Source organism: Papio anubis, chromosome 7, assembly GCF_008728515.1.
Source record: "Papio anubis isolate 15944 chromosome 7, Panubis1.0, whole genome shotgun sequence".
Lineage (NCBI taxonomy): Eukaryota > Metazoa > Chordata > Mammalia > Primates > Cercopithecidae > Papio > Papio anubis.
Window position 1 is genome coordinate 54,175,037 of NC_044982.1, and position 22,274 is coordinate 54,197,310.

Sequence of the window (22,274 nt, forward strand, 5' to 3'; positions counted from 1 at the left end):
TTGAAAAATATGAGCTAACACAATATACCAGTTCCAATCCAACACCACAGCATTCATTCCAGTTTTCTCTCTTTTCATTTTTCTCTAACAGTGACTAAACTGTTTTTTGTTATTTTTAATATCTTTGTTTATTTGATAAATCCCTCTGTATGTAACCAATCTCCCATCCCCAGCATCTTCCCCTCCCCACACCTCCCTCTTCCTGCTCAAGCTGTTAGTCCCCAATCTGAGTCCCTGACTCACCCCACGTGGAGGCCATGCACACCCTGCCTGGTTCCTGACAGCTCCTGCCAGGCCATCCCACAAGTGCATGCCTGTCTCACCCAACTCAGGTTCCTAAACCCCATCACTAGGCCATCCCCTTGCAAGGGTGCCCCATCCTCTCAGTCAGGCTCTGCCTCCCTACAGCAGTTCACCCCATGTGGACAGCCTCCCCAGGCCCCTGGGCTCTGTCCAAGCAAGGCTGCTCCTCTGAATGGACACCCTCCTCTGCCTCAATCTGTTCAGGCCCCACAACCCAATACCAGGGCACCTACTCCCTCCCTCTTTGGGTTCCAGTGCCCCACACCATGTCACACCTCCTGTGTGAATAACCTTATCTGCTTTGGACTCTGATGCCCACTGTAGGCTGCCTTTCTGTGTGAACACTCTCCCCAGTCCACACTCTGCACAGCAGCACCCCCATCCTCACCCCGTCTGAGCTTCGATACTCCACTCCAGGCCCCTGTGTGGGCTCTCACACCCTCAGCTGCAGAAGCCTGCCTTAGTCTGCCCCACTCAAAGCTCTTCACATTGAGTTGTTCAGACAGGAGGGAAAGAAAACAGGAGGAAGATGAAGTCTTTCAGAGGTTGACAGAGATTGTATCCTTGACATTAGCCATGCGTTCATTCAACAAATATTTATGAACACCTACTACATACCGGACATAATCCTAGATACTGCAAATATGGTGGTGATAGGCCAGGGCCATGCCAATGGGATTTTCCTTCCAGGGGAATAGAGTTGGAAATAGAGGGCCATTATAGATCTCCATTATGTAGGGTAAGTAGAATGATCCCTGGCTTGAAATCAGAAAATAGTTTAATTTTTTTTTTTTTAGATGGACTGTCGCTCTGTTGCCCAGGCTGGAGTGCAGTGGCACAATCTCAGCTCACTGCAACCTCCACCTCCCGGGTTCAAGTGATTCTCCTGCCTCAGCCTACCAAGTAGCTGGGATCACAGGTGTGTGCCACCATGCCTGGCTAATTTTTTGTATTTTTAGTTGAGACAGGATTTCACTAAGTTAGCCAGGATGGTCTCAATCTCCTGACCTCGCGATCCACCCATCTCAGCCTCCCAAAATGTTGGGATTACAGGCGTGAGCCACCGTGCCTGGCCAGAAAATAGTTTAATTTTTTAACTATCCCTTAAAAGCTGTGTGATCTTGAGCTATTTGCTTAGTTTTGAATAGGTTTTGTCATCTGTAGAATGGGGAGAGTGCCTGCTTTACAGTGTTGTTTTAAAGACTAAATGAGATTTACCACATTCAAAACATGGTATGGGATCATTTTCAAAATATCTTTAGAAGAATATACTTGTTAGAGTAGGTAGCTAGGCAGACATGAGCTGGACAGGAGAGTCCCCCACCCCAGGAATGTCAGGCAGCCATCAGGTGATAGCTGGTTGTTAAACTGCCTCTTTAAAATAGTAATTGGTTGCAGCTGGTGCCAGGGAAAGGCTGCATCGCAATAGATAGAAAACAGCTGAAAGTGGTGATGAGCACCTTCCCTATAAGATCTTGGGAGTTGGGTGAGCAGGCTCAAGCATGTGCACTAAGAGGCAAAATGGCGGAGTTTAACTGGCATATGACCCTCCTTTTGGAACACATGACTGATAAGGGGAAAGTGCCTCAAATGATCATGCGCACAACTTCAGTACCCACCTTGCATGGGGCCCCTCCCAAGTGCTGGCAGGCCACTGTGCAAGCGCACAGCCCACCCCAAGGGAAAAATCAAGGGAGGAGAAACAGAAACCCTGGAACTATGTCAATGTATAAAACCCCAAGTCAAGGGCCGAACAGCATGCTTGGATCTCTCAAGTCACCTGCTTGGCCCTCAACCAAGTGTGCTTGACTTCCTTTCGTTCCTGCTTTATGACTTTTTAATAAACTTTCACTCCTGCTCTAAAACTGCCTCATTCTCTCTCTCTGCTTTATTGCCCTCAGCCAAATTCTTTCCTCCTGGGAGGCAAAAGTCGAGTTGCTGCAGACCCACACACCCTCACTGCTGTTAACACAGTGAGTAAATAAAAAATAGGAAAAGGCCTTGAAATGTATAAGATACAATTCTACATGTATAGGACACTTGGCAAGTGTGAGATACTGTAACATTAGACATCAAAATGGGCAGCAATCTCTGTTTGGGACTCACATTCTACTTGGGGGTGACAGACCATGAGTATTATATAAAAAGTCAATCTTGAGGTATGTCTAAGGTCACTCATATGGGGAAATGATAGAGGAGGGCAAAGTGAATGGGTAGGGCAGGGGTGTGTAGTTTTAGGAAGAGGGTTCAGTAATGGCCTTACTGAGGAGGCATCTCTGGGGCAAAATGTTCAAGAAGGTGAGGAAAGTGAGCCAGGGCTGCCTGGAGGAAGAGCATTTGTTGCAGGCAGAGATAACAGCCAGGGCAGTGATCCTGAGATGGGAGCTTGCTGGGTGTGCTCCTGGCCCAGCATGGTGGCCCGGTGTGGTCGGAGTCAATGAGCAGGGGGAGAGAGCAGAGAGGGGTGGCCTGGGCAATGGAAAGTTCATCTGGATGGAAGATTCCCTGATTAGACGTCTGCATTCTAATCCCAGTGTCATGATTCTCACTTAACCTTTCAGTGTATTAGTTTAAAAATAAAGTTATCAGGCTTTTTCCCCCCATGTGATTTGTCTCTTAATCCAAAATTCCTGCTATGAAGGATTCCAGTTAGTAGCATTTTAATGTGCTCAAATAGAGAAACAAAAGAAAGTCCTTATTATTCAAAAAAGCCTTTAACACTGATAACAGGATAATTTTGTTTCCCCACTTAATATTTCTTTGCAGCCATTGTAGTTTACTATAACTTCATTGAAAACACAGAAGAAATTTGTAGAAGACAGGAATCTGACTCTTCACTCTCCTTAGTTTTCCAGACTGGCATGTCATGGAAAGATGTGAACATCTGAAAGTGTTTCCTCTCAGAGTGGGTGTCCAGCTCCCCCATCACCATAAAAGGTAGTCAAGAGAGTCAAGTCTCTAGTTTACAATTAGGCTTGCTCTTCTTTTATCGGAACGCCTACTCACACCAGAAAAAAATTATTTTTACAGGTCAGAGAGTAGTACACCACAACAAGCAGCCCACAGTGTTTTGGTTATCATACCTTTCATCCTATGGGGACATGAGGCCATTTATTTTTAAAAACATAAAAAGTTAACATTGGATTTTCAAAAGCCTAGGGCTTTTTGGCTTGTTCTCTGAACACTTCACAATGTGGCCGCACTGACGAGCTCTGTAAGAGCTATAAAAGGCTCCACTATGTCTTCAAAGGTTTGCTTGTGCCACTGTTGAATTGTTAAACATTTTATTTATCATGATCTGTCAGGCACACTGTTAGGACTGAGATGAGTATTGCCAATTAACTCTAGTAAAAATGTTTGGTAACTCAAAGCAGTGAGTTCCACTTCAAGAGAACTCCTGTTCTCTGGGGTAGGGCACTGGCATCTAGTTCCACATAATCTCAGGGGCAAAATTATTAACCCAAAAGACCAGGTTCAATGGACAAGCCCAAAGTTCCCCATCCCTAGTGTACACAGCCAATCCAAAAGCAAGAGATAAGAGACAAGAGAGAAACAAAATGGCTATGTGGTCTCAGGTTGGCAAGATCAGCACCATAATCATAAAGGTATCTTATGAGGATGTCTCTAGTGACCAACTCACTTGGCCCCTGCACACCCAGTTTTCCTCTATGTAAACTGGAATGCTGTTGCTTCTTCTATCTGTCGGAGGTTTCAAAGATATGACCTGGTTTCTAGATAGCTTTGTAATCCTAGGTTGCATTAATAGAAACATAAAATCCAGATTAAGCCAGGAACTGAAATATCAGCATTCAGTATTGGTAAGACTGGTTTAGAATTACTGGTGTTTGGTTCTGGCCCACTGTTTTTAGATGGGCATTGATAACTTGGATAAGATCTGGAGGAGGGCACCAAAATGGTGAGGTGTCATATGCCCTGTTGTCTTTCTGTCTGTCTTGTTCCTGTTGTTTTTTTTTTTTTTTTTTTTTTTTGAGATGGAGTCTCACTCTGTTGCCCAAGCTGGAGTGCAGTGGTGCGATCTTGGTTCACTGCAAGCTCCGCCTCCTGGGTTCATGCCATTCTCCCACCTCAGCCTCCTGAGTAACTGGGACTACAGGCATCCGCCACCACGCCTGACTAATTTTTTGTATTTTTAGTAGAGACGGGGTTTCACTGTGTTAGCCAGGATGGTCTTGATCTCCTGACCTTATGATCCATCCACCTCGGCCTCCCAAAGTGCTGGGATTACAGGCGTGAGCCACCACGCCTGGCCTCCTCTCTCTTTTATACTTACTCGGTCCTCTACATTCTCCCATGTGTACCAATCTTCACTGCATTCTATGAGATGCAAATTCATCCCATTTGTGTATTGTCATTTTTCTTGACAGTTACTCAGAGTTAATAAATATATAGCATCACCCCTAGCACCCACCACCACCACTGAGAATCAGAAATAAGAGCCAGGTGTGTGTAAAGAGGTCAGAGGGGCCACTGAATGGGCATCTAAGATGATACTAATACCTAACCTTATTAGGATTTATCATGTGCCATGAAATACATGGATCACAGAATTAAACCACTAAAATTGACCTTAAATAGTACATACATTTCATAAGAAATAAAAATATTCGAGAAAATGCACTTAATTTTTTTGTATAGTAACACAAAAGCTGCCAGGGGGGGAAAAAGTAATTTTCTGAAATAAGTAATGCCCAATACATGGCCTTGGCCCATGTATAAATGAAAATGTAGCTTTTGTGAATTGCTAAAATAATACTTCTTTCCATAGAATGTATTTTAGGTCATCAAAATGACTTGTAAATTTAAAAATCAATTATAGTGCTGTTAGGTGATTGAGAGGAAAGCCAATGGAGTGAGTGTTTGATGAAGGCAGAAGAGAGGCTTCAAATATTCAGGTTGTAACAGAGCAAGTAAGAGTAGGCCTTGCAAGTCAACATGAATGAAATAATCATTTATAGAGAGGAATGCATCTCTCTCTGTAAATGGCTCAAGTAGTGGCTCTTCCCAAGTTCCATGTAGTGGCTCTTCCCAAGTTCCAAAAACTATTAGATTTGGCTTAAGCTAAGTGAAATAAACAAAACTCTGCCTAAGTGAGAGCTAATTGTCTTCCCTTGCCTTTCAAAGTCACCAAATTCTAAACTAGAATATGTTGTTATTTCTTGGTTCAGATCAGAGCTGACCTGCCATTAGCATTAGGACAATCCCTCTCTCAAAGCGCACTGACGCTGAGGAGACAGAGATGCTGAAGTGTAACTGAATTACATGGGCGTGTAGTGATGTGAATCAGTTTTGCCTCCCTCCTCAGGGTTTGAGGCCTCTGCAAGCATCATGATTTGGAGTTGGAGTGGTTTCCAGAGTTTTGGTCTCGCTCTGGGTTGTCGCGGGTCCAACCCACTTTGTGATGCAGGTCTTCCAGAGTCATCTTATACCTTCTAAGAAAACTCAGATCCCAATCAGATTTTTGGAGATTCAAGGCCACAATTTAGCACCAGAATTTTTCAGTTCTTTCTTGGAAAAGATGACCAGGGCCACACTGAACCACTGAGGAACAACTCAGCTCAGAGCAGGCAGCTTGGTCCATGCCATATCCAAACACCTAAACTTAGGGCTGGCATGCTGCAGGGAATCCCAACTATAGTTTCTTTCTCCCTTTTCATTCTGACTACTGGGGGCAAAGAATAAAGTCTAGATCTTCTTTTATCACAGTTCAGTTCTTTAATATATCAGGCTAAGTAAATTCTATTGTTTTATTTAACTTGATAATGAATCAGTAACTTAAACAGGTATGTCTGATGTGGTAAGATTTTTAGAAAGGGAATATTTACATAGCTAATTTTAGTAATTTTTTTTCTAAGTTACCTTTAAATTGCCATTAATAGGAGGTAATGACTATTACAGAGGATTTTTACTTTCAACTCCTTCTACATATATTTTGGTGTAAATGAAATACCAGCACAGTGCATGGAACAGGAGTACATGAGGAAAACAAAGTTCTAGAAATATACCAGTGCTTAAATAAGTGGCTTAAATTCTTATACTTTGGCCTCCAGAGTGAATCATTTTGTTCCTGCTAGTGATATTATGTCCAATTTTGTGTTTTTATTTTCAGTTCTCAGGCATTATTCTGGGATTTTAGGGGGAGGGGTAAGGTGGGGTGAAAAATTGTAGTTGACATTTTCATCTGGAGAAAAGCAAGTCATCTGATAAAAGGAATCAATCTTCTAGATTCAAAGCAACTTCAGAATTTTATGTTTAGGAATTACCCATGGGCCTAATTAGTCCCATTTAGAATAATTTCTTAACTTTAGAATGCCTGGTGGACAGGGAAGATTTATTTATATGTCGAGATTTTAGTTAAATTTTGCCTGGCTTGTTTAAATTTGTAGAAAAGCAAACCACTTATTTATTCTTCTTAAGAGCTGATTTGACGTAGATTGTTTGTATCAAAATACACTGATGCCTAGATTGGTTTGAAATCATTCTAAGTGATCGTCTAGTTCTATAACTGCTTAAAGGAAATAGTTTTGGTAAACAACTCAATGAGACTTTGGAAAAAACAAGCATATCTCTCTTCTTCTTCTTCTTCTTCTTCTTCTTTTTTTTTTAGGAGTGGCTATCCAATAATAACACTGTAAAAAATAAGATGGTTCTACTAATTTAAGGATCATACTGGAAGGGTAAAAACTGGAGGAAAAAAATATCTTCTAATACCAAGTATTATAATGAATATTTTAAACTCTAATTTGCAACCACACTTTTAAAACCTGGCAACCACACTTTACGAATCTGCCAAATTAAATATAATTTTTCCACTTTGATCTCATTTAAACGGTACTATGTTTATATTAATTGCAAAATGTTATTTGAGGGACTTCATAAAATACTATTCCATTTTCAAATTTTTGTTTTATAGTTTATTTTTGTAACATTTCAGATGAGTTTACACAGTAACTATGATTAAACAGTGCAAATTCACTGAAATATTTTGATGCTGAGTTTACATTTACATGCCAAACATTTAGAAATATATTAAGATATGACTCACTGCTACATGGTTTCCCATATAAGATGAGTCAAACCATGTTCCCTAAATAAAATATAGACAGATGAATTTTGGTACAACACAGTCGTCTTATAAAGTCTATTTTACTCATGGCCCCAATATCAACATTAAAAGCGTTCCAGTATATCTGAAGAATGAACCAAAATTTTCAGTTTTTAATCCTAATATCTGGCTTCCTACATGGCCACATATATCCTCCCCCAGAAATAGGATAAATAAAGAGTATTAATGAGAATTAACTGTCTTGAGACATTTCTATTATTTCTTGTTGAGAGAACCATTCCTAAAGTCTTTTTGATCACTATTAGCATATGGACGTTATAAAATAAATAACCTGACAACTTGACCTGTAGTTCCAGGAGGATGAGTAAACAAAACTGATGTTAACCGACTGAGTCCACTCTTGTAAGAATAGTACTGTAGTGACTCCCACATACACAAACATCACTGTAAACGGTGCCTATGATTTTCAACTTCATTGTTCAAATAAAGTGTTCACTAAGTGATCACAAGAAAGCAGGCTTGGTTGCTTCCACATATCGACTTCCTAGAGACTACATACATATGAAGCTTAATCTGGTCTGGCTGTACACTATACGTTTATAACGGTAGTAGCAAGATTAAAATAGAAAATACAGTCACTATTTGGGGTTTCAAACAAATTACAAAACCACATGCTTTGTCATTCAACAGGAAAGCTTAAATCAAAAGGCAACTGGATCTTCAGTGCAGCCGATTGTTCCTCCAAAGGCCAAGTACCATGCTCATTGAGGGTAGGTTTTGTAGCTCCTTCTGACACTTTACATGAAGTGCCTTGTCAGCAGGTCTGTAGCCTTGACCACAGCTTAAATGTCTGTTTACTCCTTTTTATTAGGGCAGCTTCATTTTGTTTACACACAGTTTTCATTTCTCCAAGGAACAATTTCAAAATGATCTTCCAGATGCTATATAACTAAGAACTTTTAAACTACTGACCTCAAAGGTCAGCCTGTTTACTGGCATCTGACTGTGTAGAACAGGAAGTTTGTATCGTATCTTGTGTTCTTAATGAAATCCGACAACAGAGGACTGAACGCATTAGTCTCAGAACAGGAGGCCTAAGGATGGCAAAGACCCAAGGGTCAATTATTGAATTAATTGATAAAAACCTAAGAGCTTGGAGGTCCCACTTTTCCTTTCTGGAAGAGGTTTCATTCATATATGCAAAAATCTGTAAGAAGCAAAGAGGAAAAATGATGTTAGTTTTACATCGTAGCAGTAGACAGGCTTAGATCCTATGTTATGTCTTGAGATTTAAAAGCAAAACCATGTTTTGTCTGTGGTAGTGGGGGGGGAACGAAAGGTGGGTTGTGGGAATCTCACCTTTCTTCCTCATGTAAACTGTAACATAATGAATGTATTTTTTCCCTTTGAACTCAATGAAAGCATGTTTTCTGTGGAATGCAATTAACATTAACACTATGCACAATGTTCTGGTGTCATTGGGAATGGACAGAAATAAACTTTTCTTGTCATCTAGAATAGAATCTTTTAATAATATAAATAATAATGATAATATTAGTAGCTCCAATGTATCAATAACCTAATATATGTGTCATGAATTGTTCTGGGTACTAACCCTGCTTTATCTCTACTCCTTAGAGAAACTCTGAAACTTAGAGATTGTCTCTTTTTTACAGATAGGGAAGTGAATTTCAGGAAAATTAATAACATGTTACATTTACTTCCAAATACTAAATCGAATGATCGCAATTCAGTGAGACAGGGTCTGCAATGGAACACCCTCAGGGGGAGTATGAGTTCTGGCCATTGGACTGGGTTTGAATCCTAGCTCTGTATATAGTTTGGGACCAATGGCAAGATATTAATAATGCACCTTTCTTCCTCAGTTTTGACATCTTTAAAATGGGTGATAATAATAACACACCCACTTCACAGAGTTGCTGAAAGGATGATAGGAAGTGATGTGTGTAAGCTACTTACATCAGTGCTCACATCATAAGTGCTCCACAGTGTTCATTGTTATTATCTCCATTTTACAAATGCAGACACTGGGGTATAGAAAATTAGATAATTTACTTAAGTACCCAGAGCTGATTAGTGGCCAAATCAGGATGCAAATTCCAACTCTCCTGATGGCAGTGCAGTGCTCACTGTGTGCTACATGCAGGCCTGTATTAGCAAAGGCCCCAGAACAATGTCCTGAACACTGGAAAGCACACATCTTTACATGTGGACCAAACTGCTCTACCAGCTCTCAATCAATTTCTTAGATACTTAGGGAGCAACACAAATGTTTGGGCAGGTTGGAAGGAATGGAATAGTGCATCTTGATAAAGATTACACTTCCACAAAATTCACAGAAAAGAGGAAAACAAAGGTAGATCACACCTAGTCATTTAAAACCAGTGCTTTATAAGGCTCCAGGGTCTTTCTTACCAATGGCTTTAGAGACCTAGCCCCTCTTTTCTTCGCTCCTTTTCTGCAGAAGAAGGAGCAGTTTGTTTCCTTTCTCCTAGTACTTACTCTGCAGGCATCTGGCAACTGGATATACAAAGCAAATTGCAGAGAGGGCAAAGGGTAGTCATCTTGAGTTTGTTTACATTAGGACAAGGGCAGGAAGGTTTGGCAGCCATAGGTGTTTATGCTGGAGAATCTTGGCATAGGGAATGGAGAAAAGATGTGGCAGATGAGTGAGGAAAAAGAATTGATGGTAGGTTTCCCAGATTACAGAGAGAAGGGGAAAGCTAGGTGAGGAGATGCAATGGAGCAATAGTTTTCCTGTCAGTTAAACTATTTTGGATGAAAACTATACAGGCTGGTGTGTGAAAGGAGTGATTTGGAGGTAAGAAATTCAGGATAATGATGCACATAGGTCTATAGATTAAAACACATTCGTGATTACATATGCACACACACATGTGCACGTGATGCATAACTGAGCACTCCTGTAGAAAGGGCCTGCAGCTGAGTTGATGATCTAGTTTAGCCAGAGAACATACTCACACTGAATTGGCCAGTAGAGAAGTGCAGAAAAGGCATAGCCTCTGGTGTTGCAGCTTCACACATTAAGATGAGTCAGGTTTTCAGGGGAGAATAACCCACATCAGAGTTCCTGAATGTCTTTAGAGCGTGACAGAATAATGAGAAGTGAAAAACTGTTGTAGAGGATGAAGCAATTCTGTACTGTTTCCTTTCCTTTTCATCTACTATGCTGGGTAATTTTGAGAATTGCTTAAAATTTGCATTTTGGGAGGTGACCAATATTTTGTAGAAGACAGCTTTTTTTTTTTTTTTTTTTTGTGGTGAAGTCTCACTCTGTCACCCAGGCTGGAGTGCAGTGGTGTGATCTCAGCTCACTGCAACCTTTGCCTCCTGGATTCAAGTGATTCTCCTGCCTCAGCCTCCTGAGTAGCTGTGATTACAGGCACCCACCACCACGCCTGGCTAATTTTTGTATTTTCAGTAGAGACGGGGTTTCACCCTGTTGGACAGGCTGGTCTCGAACTCCTGACCTCAAGATCTGCCTGCCTTGGCCTCTGGAAGTGCTGGGATTACAGGCGTGAGTCACCGTGCCCAGCCAGTTCCTTCTTTATACTTGGAGAAGAGACATACTTCAGTGACCCTCAAAATTCTTGATGTAAGTTTTGTCTTCTACCTCCCCATTTTTTTCTTTTGGTTCTTGTCTTTTGCCTAAATTACTATATTTTTGATCTTACGGATACTGGGATTTTAAAAAGTTGTGGTAAAATAAATATAACATAAAATTTACCATTTTGCCATTTTCAGCTGTACATTAAATACATTTACATTGTGATGCAATCATATTTTTTATATTTTCACTTTTCTGCATATTATGTTTTGACATCTTAAATTCTTCTTGGCTGGGAGAGACTGCCCCTCTAGGGGCTAGCTAATTTGTAGAGACAGCAAAGAGTTAGGCTGGGACCATATCTGTGATACACAGACTAACCTATCCAGGGCCAGAACTCTTCTATCTAGCCCATACACCCAGAGGAAATATTTATTCTTCTGCTTTAATCATTCCAGTGCCAGGTATCAGGCAACTAGGGACCACCCCTATAGCTTAGAGCCTGCTGAAATTATTCCACCTAACCAACCCTAAACTGTTTACCCTGCTCTGCCTTTCTTGTGGAAACTCCAATAAAGTCTTGGCCCAGATCCTCCACACCCTCCTGCCCCTCTGCCTCCTGGCTGAAACCGATGCTTTTTCATGTGGCCCTGAGCGATCTGCCATGTCTGTGTTTTCCTGAACATCTCCTGTATCTCCTCTTGTGGATGCACTTGACTGCATCCACATAGAAGCACAAGGAACAGCAACCATCACTACGATCTCCAGAAGTATTTTAATCATCTCAAAATGAAACTCTGTACCCATTAAACAATAACTGCCCATTCTCCTCTCCCTCCAGCCAGTCCTGAGTTTTGAATTAAAGGATGTCACAAACGATATAAGATAATTAATAATATGTCAGTGATATTCAGCAATTCAGTTTCAGAGGTTGGTAGAAGTTATCCATCTTTTTGTGTGCACTACCAATATATAAGAAAAATACCAAGTGCTAATCCCAACGAATCAGTGAATTTTAATTCCTTAGGGCAGGCTCCCTCTACAGGGCTTTGTTAAGAAGGTAGAGCCTTGTTGTGACATTTACAAAGTGGCACAGATGAGAATTAGTGCTATTTTAGCATTGTCATGTATAGAAGCAGCTTCCCATAGAAAACTTCATTTTGGCACTGACCAGATACTATTCTTTTGAGCTACTTTTCTATCTTTAATGCAACTACAAAATGGGTTCAGAATTTTAGAGCAAATGAGGGCTTTTTATTTGGCTGATCATTTAAATCACCTGAGGAGCTTTAAAAATAGGTTGGGCACAGTGGCTCATACCTGTAATCCCAGCACTTTGAGAGGCTGAGGCAGGCAGGTCACCTGAGGTCAGAAGTTCAAGACCAGCCTGGCCAACATGGTGAAACTCCATCTCTACTAAAAAATACAAAAATTACCCAGGCGTGGTGGTGGGCACCTATAATCCCAGCTACTTGGGAGGCTGAGGGGAAGGATTGCTTGAACCTAGGAGGCGGAGGTTGCAGTGAGCCGAGATTGCACCACTGCACTTCAGCCTGGGTGACAGACTCTGTCTCAAAATAAATAAATACATACATACATACATAAAAATATTCTGAGGCATTTCTCCCTTCCCCAGATGTTGTGGGAAGTCAGGGACCCTGAACAGAGGGACTGGCTGGAGCCGCGGCAGAGGAACATAAATTGTGACTATTTCATGGACATTCATCAGTTCTTAAATAATACTCTTATAATTTCTTACACCTGTCTTACTTTAATTTCTTAATCCTGTTATCTTCATAAGTTGAGGATGTACATCACCTCAGGACCACTATGATATTTGTGTTAACTGTACAAATTGATTGTAAAACATGTGTGTTTGAACAATATGAAATCAGTGCATCCTGAAAAAGAATAGAATAACAGTGATTTTTCAGGGAACAAGGGAAGACAACCATAAGGTCTGACTGCCTGCAGGGTCAGGCAAAATAGAGCCATTTTTTTCTTCTTGCAGAGAGCCTATAAATGGACATGCAAGTAGGGAAGATATTACTAAATTCTTTTCCTAGCAAGGAATATTAATAATTAATACCCTGGGGAAGGAATGCATTCCAGGGGGGAGGTCTATAAATGGCTGTGCTGGGTGTGTCTGTTTTATGCAGTTGAGATAAGGACTGAAATACACTCTCATCTCCTGCAGTACCCTCAGGTTTATTAGGGTGGGGAAAAAAACCCACCCTGGTAAATTTGAGGTCAGACTGGTTCTTTGCTCTTGAACCCTGTTTTCTGTTGTTTACGATGTTTATCAAGACAATATGTGCACCACTGAACATAGACCCTTATCAGTAATTCTGCTTTTGCCCTTTGCTTTGTGATCTTTCTTGGACCCTTGTCAGGAGTTTTTTATTTTGCCCTTGTCCTGTTTCCTCAGAAGCATGTGATCTTTGTTCTCCTTTTTGCCCTTTGAAGCATGTGATCTTTGTGACCTACTCCCTGTTCTTGCACCCCCTCCCCTTTTGAAATCCTTAATAAAAACTTGCTGGTTTTGCAGCTCAGGTTGGCATCATGGTCCTATCAATATGTGATGTCACCCCCGGTGGCCCAGCTGTAAAATTCCTCTCTTCGTACTCTTTCTCTTTATTTCTCAGCCGGCCAACACTTAGGGAAAATAGAAAGACCCTATGCTGAAATATTGGGGGTGGGTTCCCCCAGAACCCAGAGACTCTGACTTAATTAGTCTAGGCTGAGCCATGGGTATCAAGGTTTGCAAACTCCTCCAGGTAATTTTAATGTGCAGCCAGGGTGTGAGACATCCCTTTAGAACCTTATCTAAAACCTGGAATAGTTTAAAATTATTCATTTATCACACTTAAAAACAAAAGGCCCACTTAGGCCTGGTCAATCAAACAAAAGACTTTGAGCTTTCAGAATTCATTTCCTGATCATTAATATACAATCTGATTTTCCCTTGGAAATGGAATCCCCTAGAGATAGCAGCTAACATTTATTAAACACCTACTGTGTGTTAGGCATAGTGCCAAGCAATTTATAAGGCATATTTTGTTTAATATTTACACAAACCTACAAAGTATTATTATTCCCATGTTAGAAGGAAATGAAGGTTTAGAAGATCAATTACTTTGCATAGAATTACAGTCTGGGTAAGCAGAGAAAATGTGGAGTCAAACTGAATCTATGGGACACCACACTTTGCTTTTAGCCGCTACACACTCTGCTGCCGTCTATATAAAAAAGCCTGTAATGTAAAGCTTCGCATGAAATTCACAAATGTCTGACCACATTATGGGTTTGGAGGAGATTTCTCTTCAAAGATGTCACAAAGGTTTATGGATATCATGGTTCCTGTTTATGGACTGAAAAGCCATGGCTATTGCTAAGTAGCTACTTAGCTTTCACTGGGACTTCTTTCTCCTCCACACTTTTCCACAGTTAAATTGCAAGCATAGATTGTTATATGGTTATCTGCCTTCTGAAAGACACTAAGATGTCCTGACTATAGACTTTGCCTAATTTATTCTTTAAAAAAAACATTTTGTGGGGAGATTATTTTTGAGGTATATGATGCTTTAATGAAATTCTTTTGCCCGAATCACAGGTGCTTTGTGGTAGAGGGAAACAGAAGCCTATTTTCTTTCAGTAGGAAAAACCAGATCCATGTGGCTGCAGGACTAGAGTGTCCTTTGCTCTGTGCTTCTCAGAACTGGAAACAAAAAAAGAGCAAATGCTAAGGTTTAGACCTCTGGGCCTATTTATTCCAAGATGGTGGCTCTTAACTCTTTGACAAACTGATGGACACTACGAACCATCTACCTACGACTCATACAAACATATAAACATAAACTCATATAAACATTTTTGCAAATGATTTCAGGCAGAAAATCCATGCACTTTCCATGCAGCACAGGTTATGGACCCTGCTCTAGAGGAACTTTCAGCCTTTTCTAAATGTACTTACCAGATCCCTGGCCCTTCCCATCACATATATGTCCCAGCTGCAAGGTTCTTAGGTTTAGTTTTCTGTTAGGGGCAGTTTTAGGTAGCAAAATATTCTCAGAAAAATGGAGCTTAGTATACCTTGATAATGTAAACTGAGGCACAATGGACTTGAGCTCAAGATAAGGACAGGGAGTAGAGGGTCAGAAACTTCAAAATAGGTCAGGAGAAGCCAACTGAGCAGACCAAGTTGCAGATTAACTGGGTCTTAAGCCTCTAGCTGGAAAGAGACCTGTTGATTGCCTTCCCGAAACACTGTCTCACCATTTCTATTCTTTTTTTAAACTTAATACTGTGATTGGTTTTTGATATGCCAAAGAAGAAATATACCATCTCCAGAAGCTGTTTCTCTTTAAGCTGAGAACCTGGCCTAAACCATCTGAGATAGCAGTGAGGACCCACTTGACCAAAGGTGTGGACATGATGCACAAATTCTCTTTTGGGGAAAGAAATAAGGTTCCTTCTGTTTACATTTTTAAAACCAGTGTAATTGTGTCTTTATTCAAATCAGTATTCATAATACCAAATGACAAAGGAGAAAAGACGTCAAGTGAAAACACTCATATAGAGGAACTTTCTCTTAAAAGATCATGTGTATTAAAACTGTCTCATCTTTCCCCAAACACATCATTAATGATGTTTAAATGATAAAGGGCCTTCCAGTTGTTTATGGACATTAACTTAAACTATCACCAGGCAAAGTTCATTGTGGTTATACTTAGAGATGTCTGTAGAGATGTCTGGAGTTCTTTTTCATTCCTACCAGAATTGTTATATTTTGCATGTATGTAATCTACCAATGTCATATCAGCTTTTCAACCCCCATTCACGTTATATTTTACATAATGAGTACCACAAATGAACAAGAAACTCTAGTACTGTTTACTGGAGTTTGTTTTGTATTGCCAAGATCAGATTTCCACTAATCAGATTTACCTAGAAGTTATAACCCTAAATAACTTCTAAAATTGGAGAACGTTTAGTATGAGTCAATGGTTTACTCTTGAAATTTTAGAACTGAATAAAAATGCCTAAGCACTTTATCCTCATGGCATGTGGAAAACAGTTTAAAATGGCCAGAAGCTATCCACAATTAGAAAAGTGGTGAGAAAGGGGCTTGATATGAGTTGGATATGAAGACACAACCAGTATCTGAGGCAAGAATAGAGATCTCATATATTTCCTGTGTTCTGTTCCATTTCAGGAAGAGAGTTTCTATTTATCTCTGTAAAATGATGGCAATAGCTGATTAACATAAGGAGGAATTTATTAATTTATACAATATCCCTTTAGTGAATAAACAGTTTGGAATATGTTGTTGGTTCCATGCAGAATTTCATATTGGGCAGCCAAAACAATGTCATTTCCCAAACACCACATGGTTTTTGATCACTTAAGAGAGGTTTTATTTGTTCTGATGAAAGATTTTATGTGAGGGATAATCTGATTATTTCTTAATTTAGACCAGCATTTACATTAGCCAATCTCCTAGAATCTGAGTCTCAGCTTTTTGTTTCATAGGTCTGTGGAGAAAAGAAAGGGAACCACATAGTTGGTCCCGGCTCAGCTCCCTTGAGCTGACATGAAGAAAAAGGTCCTTGCCATTTTATTTTTAAAGCTAACTAGTTGGAATTAAGAGGCAAAGTGTCCAGATATTTATAATAGTCTCACAGCTCTTTTATGAAATCTTAGTTAATCTCATCTGTTACCCCTGAAATGAGTACTTTCTCTTGGATAGTGTTGTGGTTAGGTTAATTGGCTCAGTGCTTAAACTGACTAGCTTTGAATCCCAATTCCACCACCCATTAGCTATGGGACACAGCGTGAGTCATTTGCCTCGTCTGTACAATAGAAATCATCATACTATTTCCTATGATGTTGTGAAGATAATGGGTTAATGCAAAAGTTAGCATTCAAAAGTCTTATTTTGTGGTTGATAATAATGAATATATGAGGTTGAATTGGACTTCACTTGAAGGGACTGGGCCTTTAAAAAAAATTTACAGTTTTACTTCCAAAATTTTGGAAGCCCTAGACTGGCATCTTCAGAGGAAGCAGTAATTCCAACCTGCCCAAACTTTGGGACAATGCTTGACATTAGTAGTTCCAGGTTTCTGAATTCCCCCATTCCCCTCCTCTGTCCACTACTGGAGTGCTGTGGAATAGACTGGTGTCCCACTGGGTACAGCTGTCCTCCTTGTTGCCAGTGGTTTGGTCCACTTTTGAGGGACATAGAAAGCAGCTTGTTATCCTGAGGAAGGAGTGGGAAGAGATAAAGTAGATTGCTACTATTTTCTGGGATACAAAGAAGAAACTTACTTGGAACAGCTTATTAATAATTATTTTACATAACTAATATTTTGAATTGATAATATTTTAGATATATTGGGTTAAATAAAGTATATAATTCAATTAATTTTCTCTGTTTCTTTTTACTTTTTGTTATATGACTACTAGAAAATTTAAAATTCCGTTCGTGGCTTGCATTTGTGGTTCACACTGTATTTCTATCAGATCACGTGCACTCCGTTAGAGAAGCAGAAACACTTCTGAAGGCAACCATAAACCTTTGCTTCTAGAGCCCCCTGTTAGGACATGTGGAAATAATTCCTGCTTCAGGTGTGAGATTGGTATAGGCCACTTCTGACCACAATTTTAGTGTAGGCCAAGTAGAAGAAAAGGACTTGGAGGAAAAAGCAACTTCCCCTGGAGGCACATGCCAAGGATTCTGAATAGCGGAATGTATGAACCAAACAGTAGCCATAAGCTTGAATTTTCAGATAAGCCCTTCAAGAAATAACTTAAAATCAAGATAGTACAGCATTTTGTAAAGCTTAAAGTGCTATGTAAGTGAAATATACTAGCAATTATTCCCAATAATCTATTGACAAAATAAAAGCCATCAGTGGTCAATATAAATTTTCTTATTAAGAGGTGACAATGCTTCACATTTCCATTTTGTGTCGAGTTCATCTGGATATGGTGTCATGGTAGTTCCAAGAACGGAAGTCAGAGAGGCTGGCTTTCTGATTACTTTCACACTAGGATTTTCTCCGGCTGTTTGGGAATCTTTGCCACGAATATATGCGGAAGCAAAAGGAATTTGCTGATAGCGTCAATGCTTAGGGGTGGCTTGGGGGAGCAAAAGCCCCTTCATAGTCTCCATCTGGCCCCCCTAAGCCATAAACAGGAAATAGAAATAAAAACACAGCTTCAAAGCAAAGCTCCTACTCCCTCAACACCTTTTAGCCAGACTTCTGTCGCAAAGCCCCTTCTATCTGGCAACTCTGGAGCAGCCCTTGGCCTAATATTAACTGAGGGAGGGAAAACAGTTTCTGTATCTATATCTATATCCACACACATGTATTTGAATTTACAGAAACATATGGCAGTGATGGAGTTCTCATGGTAAAAGGCCTATTAACATGAAAACAGGGCAACCTGTTGGAAACCACTGCCTTTATTTAAAAAAAATACAGTTTAGGCAATGGGTCAGTCATGGTCAAAGAGGAGACCTTTTTCCTCTTGCTCATGTAGGAAAGAGACTAAAAATCATCTTCACAAGTGTGTTATCACCCCAAACCCATTCCCAGGCTATTTAAGTAGCTGATGGTGGGGGATATTTTTATAAATATACTCACAAATGACAGATAAAACCCTAAGAACTGATATCTTAATTCCCACCACCCTAAGACAGTCTTTCAGGAATACTTTCTGATCTCCGAGCTGAATGCAAAGCTGTTTAGTGGAACTTGAAATGCTTCCTTTCATAGATACATGTTCTGCATCCTAGTCCTGACCTTCAAAAGCTGATTTAGCTCCTAACATCATCAAAAGCTCCTACTAGTAAAATAAATCAAAAGCATGTAAGCCATGTGGGTTTCTACATCACAGCGTTTCTGTTTCATAAACTCCCCTGCTCAGAGTGGTATGGGAGATGCAGCCTCCCACAGTCCGACTTCATTTTATAAGAGGGCGTCTTTGAATATTCCATCTCATTCCCTCAAAGCAACCAATTCAGAACAGTTTCTGCCCTGACAGAGGATGGGGTAGAAGGGTGAGGACAGTGGGGACCAGGGAGAAGAGAACGTAGCTAAGAAAGGGAGTTAACTAGGCTGGGGAGGAGAGAATCATATTCAGGCTTTTGGGACCCTGTGTCCCTTCCCATCCCTGAAGATGAGCACATGAAGATATAAGAAGCAGTAATGGAGGCAGGAGATAGGATAAAGTTACTTCTCCTCCAGCTTTTACAGGTCAGACCTGTTAATAGTAGGCCCTGCCCATCTCTTTTATTTTCTCCAAGATTGTGGCAGGTGGAAGTCACTATTAACTGCTTTGATGCTGCAGCAGCAGTCTAGCTCTTCTGAAGATTAGGAAGTGGAGTTGCCACAGCTCCCAATTCCTAGCCCCTGTAAGAGGCCAGCACATTCTCAGACATATTCCAGGCTCAGCTAAAAGGTTACACTTCAGGAGACTTGAACTCACAGCCTCATATCATTTAGCAGTTAGTTAGCATAAACTAACTGCTAAAGTTGCCCCAAATCAAGGCAGCATGATGCCAGGACTTGATCTCTTGTCCTTCAGTCCCCCAGGTAGCCCCACTCTTCCCTTCCTGAGATGGACCAGCCATTCCTGCATGTAGCTTTGTGCTCAAGTGCATGACTGTAAGCTGAAGGACACCTGTGTGTATTTCTGACAGTGACATTAAGAGGGTGTTTTGCAAGATATTACAAATGCTTAGCAAAGTGTTCCTCCAAGTATTTCCTCTAGTTATCATTATGGTTTTATAAACTTTCATGGCCACAAAGAGTTCCATTCAAATATATAAATTGGGAAACCTATAAACTGATGTTTGTTGGACTTTTAGGACAAATAACAAATGCTCTAAATTTCTGCATCAGGGACCTTTCTCATCTGGGACCATTTTCAATGGCAGCTGGAATGTTATGGGTTGGGTACTACATTTTGCCCTGGCAGGAGCAGAAGGCAAGCATGGAGAACTAGTGGAGAACAGTGGGTGAGAGGTACAGGGCAGCAAACTGCAGCTCCAGGTCATCAGGTTGGAACAGTGACAGCCATCCTAAGGTGGAAGGGGCTGCCTCTTTCTCAATTACTAAGCTAAGATAGGCAACGGCGAGAAAGGGACACCGCACAGGGCTAGGATGAGGAGATTGGCTGGCTTAGCTGAGGCCCAGGACTCCCTTTCGGACGGTCTGTATTACTGTATATGAAACTAGCCTAGCAATGCCCATAAGCCAGGATTGAGGGAGGAAGGAAGTGGGTTAAAGAGGAGGGGAAGCGAGTGGGGAAGGCTACAGATCTTTACAAATTAGGACATATTTTTACAAGTTGCAAAAAGTTTGTAGGGTGGTGGAAAGGGTGGAGGCGTCAGGGGAGAGCATGAGAAGGCTGAGCAGAGCTGGGCTGTGGAAACGTACGGAGTGACTTACCGTGAAAGGCAAGGAGCAGACGGCGAAGGTGATGGTCATAATAGCCAGGAGAATGAGGTGGTCCGTCTCCTCCGCCATGGACACCCTTTCCCCTCTCCTGCGGGCCCCGGGGCCGCCCCGGCCACTGCCCAAGGAAGGTCCGCAGCGGCTTCTCCGACTTCGGCGGTGCATGCGGATGAGGTTGAGAATGACACTGAAGTTGCAGGCGAGCACCGCGACGATGAGAAGCAGCAGCAAGGTGGCGTACAGCTGCAGGTAAGCGGTCCGCCCGTGCCGGATGAAGCACCAGGTCCCGGGGCAGTACTGGACGTACTGCCCGTAGTCCAGCAGCGGCAGCGAGCAGAAGAGCAGGGAGACGGCATAGATGGCGGGCAGCACCGCCAGGCCCCCGGAGCGCGAGACGCGGCGCTGGTAGAAGTAGGGGTGCCCGATCGAGAGGTAGCGCTCCAGGGCCATGGCGAAGAGCATGAGCATTGTGGCCAGGCTGAAGAAGGTCATGGCGAAAGCGAAGTAGGTGCACGCGCGGCTCTCGGGCGCCAGTGCCACCAGGGTCTGGTTCCGCGCGTACGAAGCTAGTACCACCGGGCTGATGAGGCAGGTCCCGAGCAGGTCGGTGAACACCAGCTCGGTCACCAGCACGTGGAACAAGGAGAGGGAGCTCCTGCGGCCGGCGCTGCACCCCGCGTCCCCCCGCCAGCGGCGCGCCAGCAGCGCCAGTGCTATGAGGTTCCCCAGCACCCCGGCCGAGAACATCACGGAGCTGATGGCTGGGCTTTCGCCCGGGGGAAGCCACTGTCGCGTCTCGCAGTCCTCAGGCCAGGAGTCATTGGAGGCATTGCCCATGGTGGGGTGCCTGGAAAAGAGATGTGTCCTCCTCTCCCAGTCTTTACCTGGGAGGAAGACAGTCTGAGAGCCGGAGCGTTCCGAGACTCAGAGGAAAAACGGGAGGGACGGAAATCCAGAGCCCCCTTCCCGCACCCAACGCGCCGACGGCGGCTTGCCCTGGGTCTCCAGCCGCGCGCCGAGTGGCGGCTCGGCTGCTGCATCCGAGCGGCGCTCGAGGCTCCCGCGCCTACCCGCGCAGGCCAAGGCCGGGAGCCAGAGCCTAGGGGAGCCGTCGTCTCCGCCCCCACACCGTCGGGGGGCGGGCCCAGGAGCGCTGGCCAGGCCTTGCAAGTGCGAGTGTCCGCGAGCTGCCGGGGAGGCAGGACGCGTCACACTGGCGGGGGCGTTCCGAGTCCCTGGGGCGCGCCGGCGGGGATGGAGAGAAGGCGTCTGAACACCCGCCGGGCGCGGCACTGGGCAGAAGCGCGCGTGTTGCCGTACTGGAACTGTCCTCAACCGGCCGGAGAGGCATTTCTCGCACGGCAGTCTGACCTCGGCTGGGAAGCGTTAAGCCCCAGCAGCGAGCTGGGAGGGAGTGCAGGAGCACTTGCGGGGTCGGCGCAGAATGCGCAGAAGATCGGGGCAAAGAGCAATGCAAAGAGACTCACCAAACAATGAAGTTAGGAGAATCCAATCCCATGAAAAGAGCGGAACAAGGGAATAACAGTCCAAAGGCAGCTTGAAGTAAGACCAAAATGTTTTGCTTTGTTTTTTACCATTCCCAGGAAGATACACTAAGAGGTTGGGACAAAAACTGGGAGGAAGTGTAAAGCAAGTGTGTCCATCCAAGGAACCAAACCACGCAATGAGCACCACCGAGCGGCCTGTTGCACTGCCCCTTTGATTCGGTTACTAGCATTTCACCTTTTCCTATGTCAACAGCATAACGAATAACCACTTGGTTAAGCAACCATCAAAGAAAAAAAAAAAAAAAGGAATGTTTCTTGTAATT

The 22,274-nt window shown here is 42.4% G+C and overlaps 1 protein-coding gene across 3 annotated transcripts; it reads right to left on the bottom strand.

Moving 5' to 3' along the window:
• Positions 1–7,212: 7,212 nt before the first annotated feature.
• Positions 7,213–21,517, bottom strand: PTGER2 (prostaglandin E receptor 2). 3 transcript variants are annotated; one of them, XR_002523363.2, is made up of 3 exons: positions 20,438–21,312; positions 10,391–10,507; positions 8,486–8,594 (listed from the first exon to the last, which is right to left on the bottom strand). XR_002523363.2 is itself a non-coding variant. In XM_003901796.4 (2 exons), exons 1-2 carry the CDS (start codon positions 21,278–21,280, stop codon positions 8,361–8,363), a joined length of 1,077 nt encoding a protein of 358 aa, XP_003901845.1. In that variant the 5' UTR covers positions 21,281–21,517; the 3' UTR covers positions 7,213–8,360. The 3 variants fall into 3 exon arrangements, 2 of the variants coding, with proteins under 2 accessions (XP_003901845.1, XP_031523964.1); XM_003901796.4 differs by lacking the exon at positions 10,391–10,507 and having other exon boundaries at positions 7,213–8,594; positions 20,438–21,517; XM_031668104.1 differs by lacking the exons at positions 8,486–8,594; positions 10,391–10,507 and adding an exon at positions 13,595–17,238.
• Positions 21,518–22,274: the final 757 nt, after the last annotated feature.